This window comes from Vidua chalybeata, chromosome 1, assembly GCF_026979565.1.
Source record: "Vidua chalybeata isolate OUT-0048 chromosome 1, bVidCha1 merged haplotype, whole genome shotgun sequence".
Taxonomy (NCBI): Eukaryota; Metazoa; Chordata; class Aves; order Passeriformes; family Viduidae; genus Vidua; species Vidua chalybeata.
In genome coordinates this window covers 91,194,460-91,212,132 of record NC_071530.1, presented here as the reverse complement: position 1 = coordinate 91,212,132, position 17,673 = coordinate 91,194,460, and the positions used below count along the sequence as shown (strand labels likewise).

General features: G+C 41.0%; 1 protein-coding gene across 1 annotated transcript in view; it reads right to left on the bottom strand.

Moving 5' to 3' along the window:
• The window catches only part of GALNT12 (polypeptide N-acetylgalactosaminyltransferase 12), a 46,469-nt gene extending 30,239 nt beyond the window's left edge, over positions 1-16,230 (bottom strand). The window contains exons 1-3 of the mRNA XM_053944189.1: positions 15,851-16,230; positions 2,401-2,570; positions 1,493-1,682 (exon numbers count right to left, since the gene is read on the bottom strand). Coding sequence (XP_053800164.1) covers positions 1,493-1,682; positions 2,401-2,570; positions 15,851-16,230 — 740 coding nt within the window. The remainder of the gene's footprint in view (positions 1-1,492; positions 1,683-2,400; positions 2,571-15,850) is intronic.
• Between the last annotated feature and the right edge of the window lie 1,443 nt (positions 16,231-17,673).

Below are 17,673 nucleotides of genomic sequence, written 5' to 3'. Positions count from 1 at the left end.
TGTATGTCTGCATCTGCAGCAAGAACGGCAGGAATTCCAAGAGAGGGCTAACTTTTTACAGGCGGTGACTATTGCGTTTAAAAAATCCCAATCCTTCCTCAAGATTGCCATCTAGTGGTGCGCTAAAGAAGTAAAGAAATCACAGACTTTTCCCCCATCATACGCTTTTTAGGCGACAGTGGTTAAACCTATGCTCATGATTTGATTTTTATCCCTTTTCCTTTCTTCACGCTGTCACAGCAACCCTACAGTTATCTGGAATACATTCGGTGTGAAATTTAGAAACAAGTTAAGTATGGCAATTTTAAGAAAACAAAAAAATGAAATTGCATTCTAGATACAATTTCAAAGGGACATAGGGAATTTGGGAACACAAGTCCCACTAGGAATTAGGAAGACTTGCACACATCAAGACACTTTGTGCTTTTGGAAGGCTCTCTCCAATTTGTATTAAGGTTATTTTTCTTGTCATTTTCTGTACTCTACAGTACCTGGTCAGAATCTTAACAAGATCCAAATCAAAACACTGGCCTTGAGGAAAGGTTTTTTTTTTTCTTTTAATTATGTTTTAAAGAGAGCTGGTTTTCTACATATAATATTTAAGAGGTCTGATTCAGGTACTGTACCTGTCAGTATCTGCTAATGGCATCCAAGGGGATAAAGCCATGATCTGTTACCAGAAGGGGCAAAACCAATAGAGCTTTGTAATGTGGTGCAGGAGCAGCAGGTGCTGTGGTGAGGTGCCAGTGGCTGAACCCATAGCAGGAAAAGTGCATGTATGCCTGCTGGCTATACATGGGTGAGGCTTCAAGAATATAATAAATATTCTCAGCTGAAACAGAAGGCTAGTGTTCTGGTTTCTAGGGGTTTTTTGTTAGAGTTTTGGGAAGGTTCCTTGGGTTTTTTGTTGTTTGTTTGCTTGCTTTTAATTAGTGAAAGTTTTCTGAACAGCCTGATGGATCTGCAGAATTAACTAGAGACCACACAGGCATGAAGTACAGTGTCCCAGGACAGATGGTTACCAAGTAAGAGTCAGTGTTGACATAACATTTACTCCTCCCTATCTTACACCATGATCCTTTATGTCAGAACCAGTCTGGAAAGGTGGATTTGCTCAGGACTAAGAAGATGGAGTTTATTGACTTGTATTATGCAAACATTGCCTTGCAGGGCACACATCTTTCCAGAGCTTCTGCTCACCCAGGCTGACAGAAATAGCCTCCTTTACCAATGTAGTTCCAAAGCTGGAGGTGAAGACTTGTCTTCTTGAAAACCAAAACTTTCCATTGCCTGAAGAGGCAGCCTGGTCCTCAGGGGAAAAAAATAAAACAAACAAAAACCAAACAAACAAGAACAAACTAGCCAAAAAAAAAAAAAAAAAAAAAGAGACTGCAGTAACCTTTGGTGAACTATGAATAATTTTTCCACTGCAGAAGTGTCTCGCTCCTTCTTCTCCAATGGGAGTGAAAACCAGCCCAGGGCATAAGCTCACCTTGCCAGCAGTGGCTCCAGCCAGCCCTCATGGCATTCACAGTGGCAGTCCAGGAACGTTAGGATGTCTCCTTTCGCTACAGATGCCCCCAGCAGCCGGGCTCGAACCAGCCCCTCTCGCTTATTTGCGCGGATAAGACGCACCTTGCGTAGGCCAGCCACGTAGTTTTCCAAAGTCTCCTTTAAATGTTCTGTAACAAGCCAAAAAAAGAGGGAATGATACAGTCTGAAAAGATTTATTTATGTCTTGCTATAGGAAGCTCTCTCCTTACTAGCATATTACTTATAGTAGGACGCTAAAGATTGTGGTATTTGAACTCAGATTTGGCTATACATGTTTAGAAAGGACATGAAAAAAGCACAGAATTTGGATGGACACAAATCACAGTTACTTTTAAGAAACTGAATGCTTCACATTTACCTCTGTAATACATCCCCACATCGATAAGAGCTTCTCAAATGTTACTTAAGACTTTCTGTATAAAAGTTTTATTCTTAACACAATCCATGTGTGGTGGAAAATGCCAGCATTGCCTTTGTGCCTTGTTCAAACAAGGCCAAAGAACTAGGTCACTGTCATTATATGAAACACCAGGGGAGCATTGGTGCAATTGAAACTTGCTCAATTCAGGAGACCTGAAGTGCTCTGATCTATAGACTGTGGTCTATCTATACACACAAGCATTCATGTTACAGCACAGCAAATGTGCTTCCCCATTCCAAATTAAATTTGGTACATAAGCCAAATTTTTCACTGGTACATTACAAGAAAAACTATTTTTCAGTGAGAGGGCTTTGTTGTACAGTTTTCTGGTATGTGACCTGAACAGCACAACTCTTTCTCCTATGAACTAGCTGACCAAAAAAAGCCCATCAACAATCAATACTATTTAGACTTATTCTTCCCACCTTTGTCACTGTAATCATCTACAAGGATAATTTCTTCCAAAAGTATATCCGGAGATGTCTCAAGAACACTGTGAACAGTTCGCAGAAGCGTTGACCAAGCCTCGTTATAAAAAGCTATCACAACAGAGGTTTTTGGCAGGCTATAATAATCATATTTCTTCTCTCTGCATCTGTAAAGGGGGAATAACATTTAGTAGAAGTGCAAAAGCATTTATTAATTTTCAGGAAACAATTCTCAAATCCATTTGCATGCTAGTTACTAACTGCAAGCAAGAACACAGAATGAATCTTAAAAAAACTGCATGTGTGTGGAAAATTGTATGAGAAGACATTAGGAAGTTGCTCTTACAGAAGTTCCATTTCCACAGAAGCATTATGAATAAAATTCTGCAAACTATCAAAATGTCTAAAAAAAAAAGTAATAGGAGGTATTCTGGGCTGGTTTAGCTGCAGTAGCTATCTTTGCACAATTTCAAATAGAAGAACAAGCAATGGCCAAAATGTGCCTCAGATTAAAGGGGAAAAAAAAAAAGAAATATAAAACCTAAGTGCAGTAAAAACAGTAACATAAACTAGCGATAACTGTTGCTTTGGAAAACAGAACAAGTGCTAGACAGTAAAAATATGACTATGAAGGAACAGCAACATATAAAGAGAAAAAAACCCAAACCAAACAACCAGCAACAAAACTGAAATGTATGTACACTGAAGCAGAATTTGGAGAGACCACACAGCTGGCAAAATCTAATAGTGAAATCCACGGAAACCTAAAACAGATATAGAAATTCATGGTTTTGGCTCTATGGAGAGCCAGAAAGTTTGCAAACCTTTGGATTAAGCTCCAGAATGTATTTCCTATAAATATATATATGAACTTCCCTAAATGAACATAAGGATGCCAAGAAAGTTATAGCTGAGCCAAATGTATAAATTCTTAAAAGAATCCCCTGATTTAGAAGAATTTTAAAATAACGATGGCATTTTCTACAATTTCTTCTCTTTGCTTAGAGCATTCCATGTTGGCAGTTTTTATTGCCTGGAGTCACCAAAGTTTGTAAGGGGCAGAAGGACAGACTTCAACTTATCACAACAGATACCAAAGTAGGTAGGACATCCCTCCTACCAAAACAGAACAGCAGCAAGTCCTCCAGAATATATGCTATGGGGAGCTGAAAAGGGAAATTAAAACTGATCAGTAGAAAATGTGAGAGGAAAATACCTTAGGTCAACTTAGGGGCACAAAAATTCCCCAAAACACTACGAAAATTACACTAGAAGCAAACTGCTTACCTATAGCACATTGAGAATATTTTAACAAACTATTTAAGGTTGCTGCATCTGCAATTAAAAGAGACTTATAGGTTTCTTTGGAGATTAGGCAGTATCTATTAAGATCTGTTGTACAGAAAGAAAAAAAAAATCTGAATCTGATTGTGCCTAAAATCAAAACTCTTACAATGGAAACAAAAAGTCTGTAGAGTAGTTCTGTAATAAATACGTGAAAATGAGGAAGCAGCAAGGACAAATGACACTCGGGCAAAGGAGGCACCCAAAGGCTGCTTCTCAAGCACGACAGGAACACCCTGTGACAACACCTGAGCATACAGACATAGATAGGTAGGTAGGTAGGTAGACATACACACTGATGCAGTGAAGTACAAGAATGCCTGTCCTCCAGGCTGTAACTTGTCCTGAGGGGCTTTCACAGAGGAAACTGTCTCACACCAACACCTGGTGACAGAATTGATTTATTTAGCCAGACATTCATGTATTGACACATAAAAAGGAGTGACGAGTGACATTTTAATTAACTTTAATTTTAATGCAGAAAAACCCACTGTATGAATCCAATTTTAGAAATACATATTTAATTTAGCCTACTGAAAGACATATTTGCTTAGTACTGCCAGGGAAAAAAAAATCCATAGATATCAGTCACTTGTACCAGGTAATTTTGAGCTCATTTCTTGATTGGAATAGGATCTCTACATACCCATTTTAGAAAGCTGAAAGAAAATATAAATAAATTTTAAAAAACACCAGGAAAGCATTCTTTGAAAAATATGTCAGGAAGATTCATGGAAAAATAATGCTGTATTCCATTTAAAGAAAGGAAACCCAAAAGGTCTAAAGAAGCTTATAAGTCTAATTATAGATGAAAGACCTCAATGGATTTGCCTGAAATTCCATGCTGGAGATGGAAAACATAATTTGGCATAGAGCAAGGCAATCCCCACACTGTTTGTGATTCACTGTGCATTGCTGCCTCCTTCCTTGAGCACGCCCCACACTGCAGGAAAAGGTCAGTCTACTTCAGGACATACCAGCACACATGTTTCTTAGCTTTCCAAAGTCAAGAAAGAGGCCAGTACTGAAAAATGGGTTTAGTTTACCAGTTCCATGGAGGAAGGCAGCACTGGAGTGCAGAGAAGTGACCTACCATGGTAGCAGGGCAGGCTGCTGGCCAGCATGGCCACCCTGACCTGAGCAATATCCTGATGTCCTTACTAGAAAAACAAAAACAAAAACAAAAACAAAAACAAAAAAGAAAGAAAAAAAAAAAGAAAAAAAAAGAAAAACCAAAAAATAAGAAAAAAAAAAAGAAAAAACATATTATTCAACTTCTGTGCAGATTTGCATGTTTATCTCAGATACTATTTCCAAGACATATTTCTTGCTAAATTGCTAGAAGACCTCAACTGTTAGCAGTCTCAAATAGTGTTGCTAAACTTTTCCTTATCTTTCTCTAATGAAAGAGTTTCACTAAGCCCTAAAAATTAATCCCATTCGAGAGATTACAAATCCAAAGCATTTAAATCCTGGAAAAAATATAGCATAAGAAAATCTTTAAAAAGCTAATGAATCCCTGAAATGGAAATGCTTGGCAATGTTGCTGAATAACAATTAAGTGGCATGCATATGGACATTAAACATTACCACTTCACAATATATAAAAAAATTCAAAAAAAACACTACAAGTAAGAAACCTGATTTAAAGCCTAGTGGTCATAACTCATCTTTTCCATTTCTCAACTCCTGTTTACCACAGAAGCACCTTAGCAGTCCATCTTCTGTATTCATACTTGCAAACTTCAAAATGTACTTTTATTATCCATGTGTCAGCCAAGTATCCCAGCTCCTACTTTCCAAGTGAATCATTTCACTCCTACTTTTGGATTACTCAGAAAAACAAATGCATATCAATTACAGTATGCCATTAAAATGACAGCAACTGGTGACAGTAGTCCCAAAATATGTTTTTGCAGACACTGGGAACATATATTTATGCATACTATATTGCAACCTGCTTTCAGCTTCTGAGTAGGGCACTCTTTAGTGCCACCCTCAAACCCATCACAGTGTCCTTTCCAATAGAGAGGATCATGTTAAGACACAATTAATTGCATCTCACATGATTCATCCTAAAAACTACCTGTCACCTTTGAGCTGATCATCAGGGTTCTGCAGGTCCATAAAGACAGATCCAGAAGGCAACTTACCTCACCCTCCTTAAGTCATTGATTCAGCACAGCCCAAGAGACCTCAGTGGGTCCCTCTTGTCTATAGAGGTTTGATTATGGAACAGTTGCTTAACTGACTAAAGGTAAATGTGGTCCCTACCACTGGCTATGATACATCACTTTGAACCTAGTCATCATAACCACCAAATGGTTGGTAAAAACATAACACAGACATAAGGAAATTAGTTGCCTGTAAGCATGACACTTCCAAACCTGGAAAATAAATGCAGATGTCTTTGAAGTTCAACATTCTTTCACAATTCTCCTTATCTTATTCAATCACAGGAACTTTACTGTTTTGTAATGATTTTGTCATTTATAATTTTAAATAAACAATTACCTAAATTAAAAATGGCATGTTGTACATGTTGAGTGGGCTCATCTTCTTCAGAGAAGTACACATATCTCTAGTCAACCTGATTTTGGTAACAGTTATGAGATACCAGGATCAGTCACTAAGGAAAAACCTGTTGCCAACACATCCAAGAGACCTTTCTAGAGGCAACAAAATAACCGCATATAGTTTTATGATTTCAATGACAAACACTGGTATGTAATGAATAAGAGCCACAACAGGTATGGCAATACAAAGGAGTGACACCTGCTCAGTCTCTGCCCTCCAATCACTCCTGCTCTCTGCAGAGTCATTAGAAAATGCAAAAGCAGAAGCCTTGTGCACAGTAGAGTGACACTTGGAGAAAACACGGCCAGGATTGCCCCAACTATCTTCTAAGGAGCAGAGAGGGACACTACAATGCTCTGGCAGCATCCTGCTTCTTCATCATCCTTCATTTACCTCAGGCACTTTCTGCCACACTGGGTGGGTGTTCCAGGGATCCTCTTACCCAATCACTGTGGCATAAGACAGGCATAAAACAAACAAAAGCTTTGTCTTCGGGCATTTCTTATCAATTTACACTATGACAACATCTACATTTTAGAATTCTAAATGTGTTCATCCAAAAATCTTTAAATCTCTCAGTGGGAAGAAACAGAAAATAATGCTGGTATGTATCTGAACACAAAACCATGTTCACTATGTACTGCCCTTCCTCTTTGTTTCACTACAGCTTCTACTCAAACATCTAAGTCCACAAAATGCAAATAAGCCAAACATGTAAAAGTGTATCATCATACATCCAAATTCCTGTGCGTTTTTTGTTTTGCCTTTTTTACATTGCATTTTTAAATCACAGTCTAACAGAGAGTAAACAGCTGACAAGTTTAATAAATTAACCTTGGACTCTACTACACTACACATTCTTCTGTTAGCAAGTTTTACAATAGGTTATTTATTAGAAACTAAGGAGACATCACTCAGGAAATGCCTAAACAAAATTAAATGGGTTGTTTTCAAGAACATTTGTGTCAATTAATGTAATCACTCAATTTATTTCTTTGTAAAGAGCTGTTTCTCTAAGAGATGTGTATCTATACACGGGGAAAGAGCATGAATGTGTGCACACTGGGCGCACTGCCATGAGTTAATTAGGAATGGTTGCTGACATGCTTTTACTTGAGACTTTCACCACAACTGTGACAATGATACAGAAAGGGAAAACAGACTTTTAATCTCCAAATTTGATCTTCTATATGCACTGTTACTTATATTTTAAGAAAAAAATACGAAATGTTCTCTGAGTTTTCAAAGATTTGTTAAGAACACAAACTGCTTATAAATTATTTAATGCTTTCAGAAGGTATATTGCATAAGTTTTGGTTTTGAAGTTTCAGTGTGAATGCCCTAGGCAAGTTCAGGATTGCACAGCTTCTGTCAAGAAGTGCAAAACAGCACAGGTCACTGCTGAAGCTGATTTAACTTGATTTATGTGACTACAGTATGTGACATATATGCCCCATCCCAGTGTCACCTGGAAAACACTGCCAGGGTTCTGCTTCAGGCTGGCTTTCACATGGTGGGCTAGGAACCAGGTTGGCTGGGCTTGTTGTGATGGGCCATAGACATGCTGATCCATCACACAACCTCCTTTCCTCTTCCTAATTTGAACAGTTAAAACACCAACTTAAACTACTCTTTCAGTAAGAGGTGTGCTCAAAAGTGACATGTTGTAGGCTGTAAGTAAATGAGGCTGATGGGGATGAATAGCAGCATCCATGGGCATTTCAATCTAGTTTCACTATCTTCATTCCCGCTCCATAAACTGCAGAGGCAGCAATGTGGGCATTGGAATCTGCCAAGTGCCTTCACCCAAGAGAAAGCACCTCCTTCTCTCACTTTCCCAAAGCCATGGCAGAGGACACAGCAGTACTGAGATCTTCTATCCCTTTTCTACTTTTTCCCAAGCCGCAGCTTGGGGTTCCTCACAGCGATCCTCAAGCATCCCAAGCCCTGCAGCATGACACAGGTGGCAGCACTGGTTTCTAAGCCACCCCACAGTTACCAAGGCCGTGTCCCTTACTCCAGGCTGAATATACCGTTGAACATCCACTCTTCACCCCTCTGTGTGGGAGAGTAACCTATGGACAAAATGCAGCACGCAAGCCAAAAGCAACACCCAAAGCCTGGGATAGAAAAGTGCAACATCTCCAGTGGAATTAAAGGTTATGATAAACATTATTCCTATCTCCTCCAAACAATGCCCAACTTTTGGTGCCAAATTTATTTTCTCACATAAGACTACCTTGATCCAACTGCCAGTTCAGGGATTTTCTTTTTTATCTGGGCATGGAGAGGCTCCACCTGGTTTTACACACCTACATAGGCCATGTGTTCAACTATTGAAGAAAGAGAGTTGAGAGTTTACAAAAGGTGTGTCTTGGTGTGAGTGGCAATGCACATAGCAGCAAGCTGCTGATAACTGCCAGAATGGCCAGAATATTTGGGGCAAGGCTGGAACACTTAAGCAGGTGAGTTCAGGATGCTGGCCTACACTTCCTCACCACCTGTCCCAGCCCAGCAGGCTAGCTAAAACCTCCCTAAATTATATCTGCTGAAACAAACCATGTTAGAGAAAGCATCCCATACAGGCCACAGCACTGTGATATGATCAAGTCTCTGGAAACAGAGGCTGGTTTGATTGTGAAATAGTTTTCCAGGTTATTGAATGTTCTATGGAATGATTCTCCCAATGAAAAGAAGGTACTGACAAGACTGACTGCCAAAAGCTGTCTTAAGATTTCAGATAATAATGTGCTGTGCTGCCTTGTATACAAACATTGTGAGAAACAAGAAAGAAAGACACTAAGTCTGAAACAGAAGAAAATATTTGTTAAGAAGTTAGAGGGTGGGGAGGAGGTGGCACAGAAAGCAAATCTCTTTAAGATAGATTAAAAATACATTAAGAAAAAAATGTCTAGAAAGACCAAGTAAGAGAATTTACTAAGTGCGTATCCTAAAATCCACAAATTTAGGAAATCCATAGTGCCTCCTATTTCCAAATTGTTAAGAGAAATGCTACAGAAGTTCCTAACTGACCCAGATTCTGGATGTACAGACGAGAAGGAAATTCTGCATGTGACAGTGGGGAAACCCACTTGATTTTTATTTTGCTGAGCTGAAACAGTGGTTACATTTTGCTCAAATGTTTTCAGTTTTCTTCCAAGATAGTGAGATATACTTAACCTTTCCACAGAGACATATTATTTCCACCACCTACATTAAAAAAACTTACTTCAGTGTGAGTAATTTGATTCAGGACAAGAAAAAATATTTTGCAAAGCCATAACTGAAAGATGCTATTTTATTCATCACTACAAATAAGGGGTGGATGCACTTGATCCTTACAGATAATTGTTTAAATAAAAGCAGGTTTTGAATTAAAAAAAAATATCAATTTTTGCTTACTATCAATCACAGATCCAGGAACTTTTTCAACTTAAAAATTATATCAGCTGAAACCAAGCAATAATCTAGATATCAAAGGAAGTTAAGGAAGTCTACCAGAAGCTGGAAAGAAAAATGGTGAAAAATAATCATGTGAGCTCTTCTGGAAAATATTTGCTGGGGGTTGTTAAAAGCATAATGACAATGAAGAGTGTGACAGAGTTTTTACAGATGACAGGAAACAAAATTAACAAAATCCGAAATATCAAAGCAATAGTGGAAGCATTGCTTCATTTTGTACTGCTATAAAATGCAAGCCTTCTTATTAAAACAAACAAACAAACAAAAACCAAAAACCCCCAAACAAACAAAAAAACCCCCAACGATAGTGAAGAATTATTTTTACTCCACTTACTGTCTGATGAACAAATGAAATGTTCTAGAGAAACATTGCTTTGAAGGTTTAAAGCCTGTTTATAGGTGAAAGAAATCCTGCCAACTAACACTAAAGAAATGACTAAAAGGTATTATAATTAATATAGTTACTAGTAACCAATTGCATATTATCTGAAAAGCTCAGAAATCAAACCAAAAAATCCTAACACCCAACAAGTGACCATGGTGTTACAAAACTACCATACCAAACACACTCCTAAGTGTTTAATGCAAAGCCTTAGCTTGTAAGAAATAGTGTGCTGTGTCTCGTGATCAGATGCAAAGCACGGGAACACCTGTGCCAAAATCAGCTCTGGGCACAAGGTGCACCATCAGGTGATGGTTTAGAGGGAAGGGATGTGCCAAAAAGGTCAAGCTGCTGCAGCTCATCTCTTCAAAGAGTTCTATTTCCTATATATACTGAAAAAAAAAAAAAAAAAAACAAACAAAAAAACCCCAAAAAAAAAACCAAAAAAACCCACTGCAGTTGTTTTGCCTTTAGGTAAGAGATGAAAGAGAAGCTCCTGGGTGAAGGCAGACATTCACTGTGGGCTGAGGAGGGAAACACTCAGCTGCTATGCCTTTTCCCAGAACAGCATCAGGTTAAAACTCCTGGCTGGAGTAGCTGTGATTTTTGGAGTAGAAAAGGAACCAAAACCTAATATCAAGGCTTATCCTTGGAACTTGCTAGCAAGATACTATCAGACAAACATCCTGGTATAATTTACTATTTACAGCCCAAAAAACCAAAACAAACCATAGAAGAGAGACTCTGGGCAAAACAAATTAAAATATGGGAACAAACAGGAAAAACAATATTGAAAGACAAAACAGTCTTAGGACAAGATTGTTATGCTAAAGTCAAACATAATATTCCCCCCAAAATAAATAAAATTATAGGCATAAATGATGGTGGCAGAGGAATTTGAGCATTTGTGTATATCTAGCTCTCTATACAAAGACACTTAAAATACATGCACAGACACTTAAACATACACATAAAATCACACGTATACAAAAAAAATATATAAAGAATCTCTCCAAAACACAGAAGATTACGTAGAATTAAAGAACAACCTTTAAAAGTTTTTTTAATAGCTGAAAAATGCAGACCACATTCAATATTTTGGGAGCTTTTGTGGCTACTTAGGAAAGACAGAAAAGAATTAAAAAACCATTTCCTTGTGATCACAAATAAAATGAGCCCCAAGGGCTGAATCAGGCTTCTACCATGAAACAGAAAGCATGAAATGCTGAGTCAGCACAAAGGTGCCTAGTCCTGACTTGCTCCTTTTGTACCAAGAGTCAGCTGAAACGCAACTTGTGTGCTTTTACAGAAACTATCCCCAAAATAAGTGAGCAATGCATCCCTACTGTGATATAGAAAGAAAAAAAAAATAAAATGTCTAAAATCTGAAACAGTGCTTGAAAATAGCACTTAATCTGAAAGAACCCAAGTAGAAAAACTGGAAATGTATTTCTTACACATTGTAATAAGCTGTAAAAGGCTAAGAGAACATATCAGTTTTCTGCCTAGCCCTACAGCCCTGTAAAACAAGCACACAACGAGAAGCCCCATGGGACACAATACAGACGTGTTATTGCAGAGGGAAGAAGGCAGAGAAGCAGCAGCAGCAGCCAAACCCCATGGCCTAGGCTCATCACACCCACTTACAGGGCATCAGACCCAACAGGGCCCTCAGTAAGTTAAAGTCTGACAGAAGACACTTGATGGTTTTAAACCTCCTATAATTGTTGCTCCCTTTATGAGTACAAACTCAAGAAATGAAGGGTAGATGTTGGGAAGACAAGCTGGGCCATCCAGACAAACTTACAATCAGGGGACAAAAATAAAAATAAATCACTGTGGCAGTGATGTTGCATTTAAAGAGGTGTTCAAACGTTGTTGAATCTCCATCCTTGGAGGCTTCAATGCTGGACTAGACACCCCAAAGTTTCCTTCCAACCTCCATCCTTCTCTGACCCTATGGCTTATTTCACTTCTAGCCTTGTACAAACCGTATCATCATTTAGTAACATACATTCTTATCCATAAGATTCTTCCAAATGGACATTTTAATAGATTATTTATACATCATGTTTGTTTGTCTATATGTATACTTTCAATAAAATAAACAATGACTGTGTGATGAAACACATTATCAGTTGCTGATGTCAAGCTTAGACAGTTAAAGGAAGCAGAAATTGTTTAAAGGAAACAATTGTAGTTGTCAAGTTTTTTGGGTCTGCAGGTCAATTGAAACAGAATCACTTATCCCAAAAAGCAAGTTATAGTGGTGGGAACAAGAAGGAATTACAACTTTCTGAATATTTTCATTATCAGGAATATATTAGTAGGAGAAATATCTATATTGGAAACTTCCTGGATTCATAGTCAAATATCATCAATGCATACATTATTTGAGAGAGTAATCTCAGCCAAACTATGCTTCTCTTCCTGAACAGTATTACCAGACACAGATATTAGCAAATACCTGCCACACTTCTGTTCCCATGGCAGGTCCAGGATGTACAACATGCAGCAATAGGAAAAGATTTTTGGCATGAATTTCTGACACAGCAACACCTTGTGCAATCATTTTGCATATCACATTTAACACCTTACTGGTTCAGACACTCTCTATCTTATTAGCAAAACTGTTGTTTCCATTTGTGCAATCATTTTGCATATCACATTTAACACCTTACTGGTTCAGACACTCTCTTTAGCAAAACTCTTGTTTTCATTGGATTAAAATGTTTTCACCAATTCACACACAGATAGCGGGTTCATTGATCAGTGTGGGAGGACATTAACATCAAAATGAGCGTTGGGACATCAGGTGGTGGTAATGTTGTCTCAGTTTCCCTTTTATTCTCTCATTTTTTTGGTATCTAAAATTTCCCGATTGCCTCCACACACACAAGAATATGCTGAAACAGACCAAAAGCCCATAGCCCAGAACAGAGTCTCCAAGCATAGTATCTGCCAATATCTCCTGAATATTTGGTTTAAATTTTCTAGTGGATGGACTATGCTTTACAGGAAATGGATTTTTGGAACAGGGAGGTGGCAGAATTTGTTTCATCTGTTTTCATGCATCAACCATGTATTGCAGGAATCCTGCAGGAGGTACACTTCCAGCAGGCCACCTGGAAGACCTGTAAAATCTTCTTTATGAAAAGCCACTTTTTTTTATGAAAGTCACTTCTTTATGAAAGCCAGGCTGTAAGTGGAACTGCACTGAGTCCAACACAGATTTCTGTGGGACTTTATCTTCACTCCTTAAAATAAACAAAAACCAAAACTAACCAAACAAAAAAACTGAAAAAAAAACACACCAAAAAAAAAATGCTTCACAGCTTCTATTCAGTTATTTATAAATGCAAGGAATTTCCACATTATTTCACAGTTGTTTAAGGAACTCATCAAGTAACAACACACTTCTTTATCCATATAATTACAACCTTCAAAGAACTCACAGATTTGTGAGACGCGTCATCCTTGACAAAAGCCTTGTTGACTTTCTCAATAGATCACACCCTCACATCTGTTACTAATTCTTTCCCTTACCACAGTTCACAGATAACATGCCTGGAAAAGATCCAAGGCTTGCCAGCACACAGTTCTCTGGTTCTCTTCTGGGAATCCACCAAAAAAATGGTGCATTTGTCATCTTCTGGTACTAAAGTTGTTTCACTGATCACATCTAAAATTTAGCCTTTGCATGATTTTGGTGGACCGCTGAAGTCTAGCTGCCATTTACCATTACTACTTATTTCCCATCATTGGAGCCTCACCCATCACCAAAATGTTAATTAAAGGTCATAAATAGGCAAGCATTACCCACCTTAAAATAAAAAAAAAATTATATATAAATAAGATTTCCTCTAGACTCAAGATTTTGAACTGTATAACCTCTAATCTTGGAACAAAGTGCAATGCATTTTCTATGGCTGTGGGCTTGGTGATATGTTTTTCAATTTTTTTTTTTTTTTTTACTTTAATCTTTTACATGGTCTTCCTTCTTGAGAGAAGGAGTTAACACTTCATTGCAAAATTGCCTTTGGGAAAGTTTTTTACATTTGCTGTGTGAGTTGGACAGATGCTCTGTGACATTTTTGCTACAATTTAGATTTAACTGTGCACAAAGTCATGAAGCACCTGCCAACAGTACAATACAGCCTCAGCTTCAGAAAGCAATTTTCTCTGAGATTATGTCACTGATGCTTCTGTGATTCTTTTGGTTCGGATATATTTTGTCATTTCAGCATCCATATATTCGAATCAAAAAGGGTCTGCTGTTGTAGCAAAATCTATTTAAATTAATTTTCATTTCTAGAATAGTCACCCACACCCACCTATAATGTCTCCTATTCAACAACTGTGACCTTCCATTTCTTCTAACACCCTGTCATAGAGAAATAGCAGAAGCCCAAAATAACTCATTGAAATAATTAATTCTTCCCACGGAAATGAAACTAAAATGGTCCTTTTTGACATATGGTCTACAGACTGCTGATAAGAGGGGAATAATAACTAAAACAAGCCTAGTGTCAGGCTCAAACTTTTCACGAAAAGGCCTTGCATTTGCACTGCAACTTTTTGAAAGCCATCATAAGATTCATGTTTTAGATTCAGCACTTACAATTAGAGTTGGTGAAACATTGGGCAGGACACACGGGCATGAAGTGAATGCACAGGAGAGGCAGAGCCCTGCTTTTTCCACAGCTTTTTGCTACCATATCATACAAACCTGTTGCAATGAAATGAACCAGCTGAAGCCACACTCAAGTGAAACAGAAATGAGGAGTCAGTAGCAGTCTATCCCATCCCCTGTGATGGCTAGCATATCGCCTTAATTGGCTAGCCCTTCCAATCACCAGCCGGCAGCTCACTCACAGGAGAGCCCAAGACGGTGCCACACGGAGTATTTGCACAAGGGCACAACAGTCAGACCTGTTGCACCACATTGGCTTCATAGCTGCACTGAGCCATTGCCTGTAAACTAGAGCCACCTCATCTAACATTATCTAACCCTTCGTTTACAATTGCCTATGCCATTATCTGCCACTGGTGTCATAACTGTAAATGTAATTTGTAAATGCACCTTGTCCCAGCAACCATGCATCCCGGATCAGGCACAGTCCCACTTCAGAATGCCATTACCCACCTTTGTGAACACCATTTCTAGCACATTCCTGGTAAAACTGCTCTTTTAAACTGTGTGTCTTAAGACATTTGAATACAATGCACAGCTGAAGTCTGGGAAGTGTAACATTTGTAAAGCTGGGAGTGACTGAAAAAGTATGCTGCTGCCCAGTAGCAGCAGGAGGGGACAGCAGCAGGAGAAACACGGCAATGCAGCGTAGCTTGAGGACTGAAAGCACACTACCAGGGCTACGGGGGAAAATAACCTGTACACGCACCACCGACACGCGATTTTGTACTGCTTTGTGTAGGTGCGGCAGCCTGGCAAAGTCACCAATCGACTTAAGTCTGAGAGCGAACGCTGTGATCCAAGAGTTTGGGATAGGAAAGTTTCCAAAAGCCTCCACGCTCCTGAGCGAGAGGTACTCGACAGAGACACGACTACCTCGAGCTGACCGCTGCCAGCAGACACTGCAGTTTGCCGGATAGGCTCTGAGCCACAGCAGAGGCAGGCACGGCTCCTCTGCCCCGGCCCCACCTGCCTTCGGCGGTACTCACAGCGGGTGCCAGCGCTCGGGCAGGCGGCGGTGCAGCGAGATGCGGTCGCTCAGGTAGATATTGATCTGGTGCCGGCGGATGCTCTCCTCCTGGCGGCGCTTCTCGGCCGGGCTCAGCTCCAGCCTCACCGCCCGGCCCAGTTCCCCCAGCGCCCCCGGGTCCAGGGCCGGCTTGGCGTACACCGGCCGCCGCAGCAGCTCGGAGTCGGGGGACGGCGGCTGCGGCGGGGCGCGGCGGGCGGCGTGGCGGGGCGGCGGGCCGTGCCGCCACACGAGGAAGCCGAGGGCGGCCAGCAGCCCCAGGGCGAGCAGCGCGCCCTCCCCCCGGCAGCCCCGGCCCCGCTTGCCCCAGCACATCCCGCGGCCGAGGCGGCCGGCCATGGCGAGCGGGCGGCGGCTGCCGTCTCACGGACTCGGGCGCGCCTCCGCCCCGGGCAGACTCGCGAAGTTCTCACGGACCTGCCCACGCCGCTATACCCGCCCGCCGCCAGCGCTGCCCCGCCAGGAAGCCCGCACGGCTCCTCCGCCGCCGGCTCCTCCCTCCTCCCCGCCCCGCCGCCGGCCAGCCCGGAGGGGCGCGGCGCGGAAGAGCCGGGCACGGGCGCTGCAGCGGGGCGGGGAGCGGTACCCTGGGCAGGGAAACCGCCCCGCTTGTCCCTCAGGGGTGTTGCGCCGCTGCCGCCCGCCAGCCGCCTCCCCGGGAACGATGTCCCTCGGTTTCCTGGTGGTCGGAAGGCTGCTTGGCCCCCGAGGGATCCAGCACCCCCGGGAAGGCACACCGCTCCAGCCTGCTCCGCGTTCACCCTGGGGACACAACCGGTGGAACGAGTGCTGGTGCTGACCCATCCCGGGGCAAGGAGGGAGTGGAAGCCATCCCGGTTCTGCTGGATCACACAGAGCTGGGATGTGGGGAGGAAGGAGGAAGGCATGTTCCTTTTGCTGTCACCTTTCAAGGGAAAGGTGATCTGGTCACCCTGAAGCTTGAGGAGCCTTCATAAGCACTGGTAGCTGCATGGCGGATATGCCATTTTCCTCAGCAAGGGACAGCGCTGCTGGCACTGAGCTGCCAGGGCCACAGCAAGCTGCTTTGGCCTCTGGAAATTATTGGGATAGCCCCAAGGCTTGCTGTCTACGGACAGAAGTTTTCGGACCTGCAGGACAGCAAGGGAGGTTATTTTCCACAGAGGGACTAGGAAGAGCTTAGGGGTCGAAAGGAACAAATTGATAGGAAACCAGGTTTCATCCATTCTGCTGCCTGTAGAATAGCATGTGCTTCAGAAGTAGAGCAGAACACAGGCTAAGAAGTTATAGGCATTAATGACATTAATGACAAGCTTTTTTGTTGAAGAAAGGAGTGTTCTTGGCTGAAAAAAGAAGTCAACCTATGTGGCCTCACTGAGAGAAATCCACAAGACTAGACAAAACCCCAACCTTATTATACAGATAATGGGCAGTCCATTCTATGGCTTGACAGAATCATGGAGGAAAAAAACAACAGTAGCACTAGTTAGAACTTTCAGATTTGCTTCATACTCAAGAACATATCCATACTGCTTGTTTTACTTCAGCCCCTAACAGTATGAAGCTCCATCTGCCTAAACCTGTGATCGGGAGGTTGTGAAATTACATGAGAGCTCCTGATTTTGCATTTGAAATACTTTAACATAAATGTAACATAATTTGATACAGTTTCTCTCTCACATGCAGTAGGGAGCTGGAAGTGGTTTTGAGGTGTCATTTGCTCCACGCATTTTCCGAAGAGATTGTTCACTGCAACATCCTCTGCTGCTGGAGGCCTGTCAAGATCAACCCAGCAGAGGAGTT